Source organism: Alexandromys fortis, unplaced genomic scaffold (genome assembly GCF_014885135.2).
Source record: "Alexandromys fortis isolate MF-2015 unplaced genomic scaffold, M_Fortis_MF-2015_v1.1 scaffold_375, whole genome shotgun sequence".
NCBI classification, from domain to species: Eukaryota; Metazoa; Chordata; class Mammalia; order Rodentia; family Cricetidae; genus Alexandromys; species Alexandromys fortis.
This window is the reverse complement of record NW_026068279.1, coordinates 3,856-11,876: the sequence shown is the minus strand read 5'-3', so window position 1 is coordinate 11,876 and position 8,021 is coordinate 3,856. Positions and strand designations below refer to the sequence as shown.

The window sequence follows — 8,021 nt, the reverse complement described above, 5'->3', positions numbered from 1 at the left end:
AGGTCCCCCTGGAGGCCAGAAGATGGTGTTTGATCTCCTGGAGTTGGAGTTACAGGTGGTATGGAGCTGTCTGATGTGATGGTGCTGGGACTTAACTCACTCAGGTCTTCTGAAAGAGGATCAGTCACTCTTAATGGCCTCTTTCTTCTTTTAATAGGCAAATAGGCTCTTCCAAACAGTGCTTCTGAGGTAAGACCTGTGCAATACCCTAGAATCAAGCACAGTTCTTTATGCATGGAAGTTAATTTTGACAGGGTGAATGAAAAGAAGTGGTTCACATTGCCTCCCAATGACAGTGTTTTAGGGCTGTATCTTTTCAAAGTCATGATCGCAGATAACCATGAAACAAATCTGAGAGTACAGGACCAGTGCTAAAGGAATGGTAATGAAGAGAGCAAATGTGGCGATGAGCCTTCCTTTTATCTTCTCGACTATTTCCTACTATACAATTCAGAAAAATGTACATTAATAAAAATTACACACACTTTATGTCATTTCTTTCTCAAGTTCATTGCATTCAGAGCTTGCAGAGTTTTTCTTTGCACTTTTAAGATTTGTGAGGACAGAAAACCACTTTTCATGCTCAGAATAATGCTCTGAATTCTAGGTGATGTTATAAACTGGAGTCTTTTCAGCAATTTCTTTTTGGTATCTCATTCCATTTATCATATAGTATAAGCACAAAATCCTTCATTTCCCATTTGTTTCTGTTTATCCATACCCTCATTTTAAAGTATGTTATCATTGTCTCCAAATGAACAAATATCTTTGTCCTGATCTTATAATTTTATCTTTAAGATAAAATCATCTTTAATTGCTATTACTTTAGAATTCTCCCTCAGTTCTACCTCTGTCCCAAATGAGCAGTGTGCTCAAACAGTAGAGGGAGGTAGGACAATGTAATAACATTTTACAGTTTCTTTATGAATCAAACTTAAAATTTGAGTTTTAATCACAAGTACATTTTGACCAGAAACACAATTTAAATCAATTCCTGCGTATTTGTGTGTAAGAATATATACATGCTTATATCTATTCACACAGATGTTTCTCTGTAAGTATTATACTGATACATTAAAAATAAATTATTTGTAGTTTTCAATTCTCAAAATTCTTTTCCCCATGATATTATAGAATGTCAAAATTGATATTTAGAAATTAGACAATTAACTTAACTAATAAAGCAACAATATATTATACAGTACACCTACGCAATGACCTGCAACAATTGTAAGTTGGTTTGAACTCCCTTAGAAAGACTTCTGCTTAAGACGGTATCTCTTTCTAGGCAGCTACATGTAGTCTACATATAATGGAACCCTGGAACTCCACCTTGAATAGTGACTTCATCTTGATGGGAATTCTGGACAACAGTGGTTCTCCTGAACTGCTCTGTGCCTTGTTCACAGCCCTTTACATGTTGGCTCTGACCAGCAATGGACTGTTGCTCCTGGTCATCACCATGGATGCCCGTCTTCATGTGCCCATGTACTTTCTGTTTGGGCAGCTGTCCCTCATGGATCTCCTCTTCACTTCAGTTGTCACTCCTAAGGCTGTTGTTGACTTTCTGCTCAGGGACAACACCATAACCTTTGAGAGCTGTGCCCTTCAGATGTTCCTGGCACTGACCCTGGGTGGTGCAGAGGATCTCCTTCTGGCATTCATGGCCTATGATAGGTATGTAGCCATTTGTCATCCTCTGAACTACATAATCTTCATGAGGTCAAGCATCTGCTGGCTCATGGTGGCCACATCATGGATCCTGGCATCCCTGACGGCTCTAATATTTACCACCTACACCATGCAGTATCCCTTCTGCAAATCTCGGAAGATCAGACACTTGCTCTGTGAGATCCCTCCACTGCTGAAGTTGGCCTGTGCAGATACCTCCACATATGAACTCATGGTTTATGTGATGGGTGTGACTTTTCTTATTCCACCTCTTGCTGCTATCCTGGCCTCCTACACACTAATTCTGTTCACTGTGCTCCATATGCCCTCAAATGAGGGCAGGAAGAAAGCCCTTGTCACCTGCTCTTCCCACCTGACTGTGGTTGGAATGTTCTATGGGGCTGCCACATTTATGTATGTTCTGCCCAGCTCCTTCCATAGCCCCAGACAAGACAATATCATCTCTGTGTTCTATACAATAGTTACTCCAGCTTTGAACCTCCTCATCTACAGCCTGAGGAATAAGGAGGTCACTGGGGCTTTAATGAGGGTCCTGGGAAGACATATCATGCCTGAAAACCCCACGCTCTAGGAAGGCACCGTGAGACAACTTTCATTATTTCTTCTCCAAACAACTTTGTATTAGCCCCCTTTTAATGTTATAGTCTGCCTGAGAGGGTACACATGCTAAAGTTTCATTTTCTTCTATGCAAGTCTTGTGAGTATAAAAACCTTAAGCTGAACTCACTCAGCACACATTGCTGTGGTCTTAGAAGTCCACATAACAAAGGCTCTTAAGGAATAAAATCTTTGAAGAGATATATCTTAGGTGCACTCTATAGCTTGACACCACCCCAACATATTATAAAGAAGACATGGTAAAAATCCACTTTCCATTTCAAACTCACACAGCACTGAGATTTGGCTTTCATTTCAACTCTAGTAGCCCCTCACATCATTTAATGTACGTTATTAGTTATTAATAGAGAGAAGGTTTCAATGAAGATAGTTTGTACTTCCTTGGAAGAATGAAGTTGGTGGAAAAATGAAGGGTGTATGTGTGTAATTACATTGGCATTTCCAACCTGAGACAATGTTCATCTTGGTGCACAGAGGGAAATGCCAATGCTGACATAGTAAATGATATCAAGAAGTGGAGTTTTGCTCTTCATGAAATTATAATCAGAAAAAAAGTTAACTTGGAATAGAAAACCTCCAGGGTTAAAAAGAGTACTAGAAAAACAATATCATGAGAAACATGTTGTATATATTGTTTGCATTATTTAAAAATTTGTTTAGAAACATCAAAACCATCACCAGGAGGCTACATTTCCAAAGTGGGTGTATGCTTGTATTTATGCCCACAAAAACACAACTAGAAACTCTATTATTTACACTGTACCTTGAGTAGATTTCAGTTTTTTACATTATTTGTGGGAGGAGATTTAAAGTAAAGATGAGAGTTTTAATTCATGTGCTTAGAAGCTTTGGCTCATGGAAATGTTACAAATGTTGATGACAGTGCTTAGAAATTTCCTTTGTCTTGGCCGGGTGGTGGTGATGCATGCCTTTAATCCCAGCACTCGGGAGGCTGAGGCAGGCAGATCTCTGTGAGTTCGAGGCCAGCCTGGTCTACAAGAGCTAGTTCCAGGACAGGCACCAAAAACTACAGAGAAACCCTGTCTCAAAAATAAATAAATAAATAAATAGATAGATAAATAGATAAATAAATAAATAAATAAATAAATAAATAAATAAATAAATTTCCTTTGCCTTTACTAAGGCCACTTAATCTCTCAAGCTAATTGTCACAGAATAACTAAAATTAATTCCATAAATTTCCTCATTGAAAACAGAAAAATCTGTAATTAATAAAAAAATCAACTGTGTTTTCTGTTTGTCATGCACATGCATTTTACTAAATTTAAATGTAAATATAATTAAACTGTGTTTGCCAAATAAAGTTTGGTTATTTTTATTCATTATCATAATGGGGTGTTTTAGAATATTGATAAAGAGGAGTCCTTCATTTTGCAATCTGATTCTCTTTATCTTGTGTGTATGTTTAGACTAGAAATTAAATATTTTTCTGTCTTAGTTTGCTGATCTTGTGAAATGATGATCGCTAAGAATCTGATAAGTTGGGTCTCATGATGTTTCCAGTAGATTTAATTAGCTAACAAATACCAACATTTGGACCACAGTGTGGTTAACTGAACTAAAACCATGACATATTTTATACAATTAAACAGTAGAATCATCTAAATATTAAGTAATTTTATTGTGTTTTTTTAAAAGTAAGTTATTATGATCACCATAGCACAGTAAAATAGATAATGATAGAGGTGACTGTCCTGAAATCATTTAATATTATATGCTAATCATCCATTTTAAATTCTTTTTCCTATAACTCTCCTTAAAAAGTCCAACTGTATTCAATATATAGTTAATTTTAATTAAAAATATCAAAACAGTTAAAAAACAAAGCAAGGAATCTTGGAAAATATGGAGGAAAATTAAATAGCAAAATTGAAATAAAGGGGGAAGGGAGGAAAGAGGGGAAGAACCAGATAAGAATTTTCTAAAAAGGAATTAATAAACAAACAAATCTTCAAAACTACAACTGAGTTTATTTTGTGTTGGCCATCTACTGCTGATCATGGAGTCATTCATTAAATGTGATTTGTTTACCCAGTGAGACTCTGCTGGAGAAAATAAACAAAGCTTTCCTTTGTGATAATTATCAATTAGAGATAGCTTCTGCGAAGGGATGGGACTTGTGTCTGCTCCACATTTCAGTGCTGGGACCTCATCTGGCTTAGACCTGTGCAGGTTGAATACATGTTGCTGCAGTCTGTGAGTTCCTATGTATGCCAGTTCTGTTATATACAGAAGGCATTGGTTCATTGGTGTCTTCCATCTTCAGTGGCTCTTAAAGTATTTTTGCCCCCTCTTCTATAGAGTTCTCTGAGTACTGAGGCAGAGGGTTTTATGGAAACATCCCATTTAGGACTGAGTGTTCCAAGATCTCACATCTGTGCACTTTGTCCAGTTATCTGTCTCGTATTTGCTTCCATTCTTTGCAAAAGGAAGTTTCTAGAATTATGGCTGAGCAAGACACTTACCTATGAGTATAGCAGAATTTGTTTGCCTAGTTAAATATTCCAAAACAGCATTATCCTCAAGTCAAATCTACTTTATCTCAGTGCAATATACTCATTCTGATATAGAGATGAGCAAATATTTTCTGGTAAGGGCCAGATAATAAATATTTAAAATTTGGGGATTATATCGTCCCAATCATGGATCAGCTCTGCTGTGACAGCAGGGAAGGAGTCATGGCACACAGAACTAAATGTGGCAATGAAACAATATTTACCAATCTGGGAGGCTGTCTCTGACCTCAGTGCCATTGTTTCTGACCCATCTGCACTACTGGAATCAATAAATCTTTAATTTTAGTAGTTTGAAAGGTAAGCTATTTTTTACATACAAAAATCTCAGCTAACAGATGGAATTGATAGGAATGTGGAATCAAACTGACAGCGATCTGATCTTTGGCGACTTCAAGATGTTAGCATCCAAGAAGCAGAGGTCTGATGGTTCTTCAACACTGCCTTTGTTGTCTTAAAAGCAGCACAAATCACATGCTCACATTCCATCTAGTGAAACACAACCGTGGTGCCCCACAGTCTGCAAAGCAAGGCTCAGGGACAAAAGGAATGGGCGCCCTAGTGAAGGATGGTGGATATTTAATTTAATCAGATGTTGAAACCGATATAAAGCTGATTTCAGGGGATTTGTACTTGTGGGTTAGTACATTTAATACGGCTGTATTTTAAAAATAGTCAGCTATTCTAATTCAGGAATCACTCAATTCATCTTAAATAATTTCAATATGAAATCATCAAATCATCTTGTAACAATAATTAATAAAAAGGAGATCATGAATTTTGAAAAGAGCAAGTGTTTGTGTAGAAGCCTCACCCCAGTCCCTGACATCCATATATTCAGAGTCTAGAATAGTCTGGTATAAACCTCATCTCAGCCCCTGACATCTATATACCCAAAGAATCTGGAATGTTTGGGTGGAAGTTCCATCCCAAGCCCCCCTCACCTAGGAGTTGCCTCAGTCCAGACTCCATTTCTGAGAAAGCCCAGCAAATGATGACCCCTTCTCAGAGATGCTCAAGACCACTCCCACAAGGTATTTATTTATTTATTGGTTTTTCGAGACAGGGTTTCTCTGTAGCTTTGGTGCCCGTCCCGGAACTAGCTCTCGTAGACCAGGCTGGCCTTGAACTCCCAGAGATCCGCCTGCCTCTGCCTCCCAAGTGCTGGGATTAAAGGCATGCGCCACCACCGCCCGGCCCCACAGGGTATTTAAATTGTACCCCAGAGAACAAACACGTGGTTTTCTGGTCTTTCTTTCTGGGTTCCTCTTTGGAGGGCTGGAAAACCATCTGGGAACGTTTATATTCATTAAACCTGGGATTATTCTCAATTGGATTGGTCTTATTTGGATTATTGCATTGGCGGGGGGGGGGGGCTTATCTGAGTCCAGAAACTTTTCAGCCATAAGGGTATGTGGGACAGTTTTGAGGAAGGAAAGAGAGGGTATACACTACGTAATTATATTCCAATCCAAAATATTAAAAGAAATATTTTAAATTCCCATTATAGATAATAAAAAACCAAGTGAGAAACTTATAAAAATATTATTACCACAAGTACAATAATCCAACTCTCTGTGTTCCCAATCTCGACTTTGTAAAAATTATAAGAAAAGTCTGAATTATGAAATTAAAATAATGTACTTAATTATTATAAATAACAAATTAATAAAAACCTTTAATATAAAATTTAATGCATGATTTTATTATGTTTGGGAAAACAACTTGTCCTTTAATACCTACTGAGGCACAGACCATATCAGTCAAAAGAGGGTAGTGACCCACTTGCCATAGGAATACACCCTCACTGAATCTGGCCCTGGTGACCCTTCCCCAAGCCCCAGCAAGTCCCTGGTTGGGCTTCTGGGCCATACCCCTCAACTGCAGAAGATTTCAACTCCTCATGCCCAGGTCACACGATTAAAAATGGGTGAGTGACTTCTTTGCCAGTGGAAACGTACTGCTTTCTGGATCCTGTCCCTTGTGACCCTTTCACAGGCTAATACTATTTCAGCTAACCCCCATCTCTACTGCTGCTGGGTCCTTACCATCCATCCCAGAAGTCTTATTCTACTGAGACACAGACCACACCATTAAAAACCACCCTCACCAGTGGACAATCCAGCTGTTTCCCGGAACTCCAACAGATTCCATAGGTCCATATACAGTTCACACCCATTGGAAGAACAGCTCCAGCAGGTCTACTGGAGGCCAGGACACTCCTGTGTATCCTAGAAGAAGATCTAGACTTTACAGGAGGCCATATCAGATCAAGGGACCCAAAAACCCAATGGAGATACCCTACTTCACCTGAAGACTCACCAGTTATCAGAACCTTTGGCCACTTCGTAAAGAAAACCAGAGGGGTGTTGCACTCGACCCTGCCCTCCCCCCAAGTTCTCCCTTTTGTCTGTGGGTCCTTGGACTACCAGGCTCCCCTGCCTCTGTGCTGATGGGTTCCATCCAGACGGACCCTGCCCTCCCCCCAAATTCGCCCTTTTGTCTGAGGGGTCCTTGGAATACCAGGCACCCTTGTCTCTGTGCTGAGGAGTTCCATCAGACAGGTGAGTGTGTGCTGTCCCCAGGGCAGACTGTTCCAGAAGGGAACACAGGGCCTCACAGCTGCTGCTCCCCCAAGCCTGCTCTATTGTCTGTAAGGTCCTTGGCCCAGGAATAGTTCCTGCTCCTGCATTAAGGCTGTCCACACAGAGGGGTGAGTGTCTACTGGCCAGCCAGGCCGGAAGGTCCCCACAAGGGAGCGCAGGACACCTTCAGCTTCTGCTGCAGCGTCTTCTGTGTTCCACTCGACCCTGCCTTCCCCACCAAGTTGGCCCTTTTGTCGGCAGAGGTCCTAGGACTACCAGGAGTCCCTGTCCCTGTGCTGAGGAGATCCATCCAGACTGGTCCTTGGCCCAGGAACAGTTCCTGCTCAATATCCTCAATATCAGTCCGAACACATTGAACCTGATAGAAGAGAAAGTGGGAAGAGAAAGTGGGAAGTACCCTACAACAGATGGGCACAGGAGATCACTTCCTATGTATAACCCCAGCAGCACAGACACTAAGGGGAACATTGAATAAATGGGACCTACTAAAGCTGAGAAGCTTCTGTAAAGCAAAGGACACTGTCACTAAGACAAAAAGGCAACCTACTGACTGGGAGAAGATCTTCACCAA

General features: G+C 40.1%; 1 protein-coding gene across 1 annotated transcript; it reads left to right on the top strand.

Moving 5' to 3' along the window:
- Window positions 1-1,312: 1,312 nt before the first annotated feature.
- LOC126494736 (olfactory receptor 2AG1-like) lies at window positions 1,313-2,263 on the top strand. Its single transcript, XM_050132146.1, has one exon. It carries the CDS (start codon window positions 1,313-1,315, stop codon window positions 2,261-2,263), a length of 951 nt encoding a protein of 316 aa, XP_049988103.1.
- The last annotated feature ends 5,758 nt before the right edge of the window (window positions 2,264-8,021 follow it).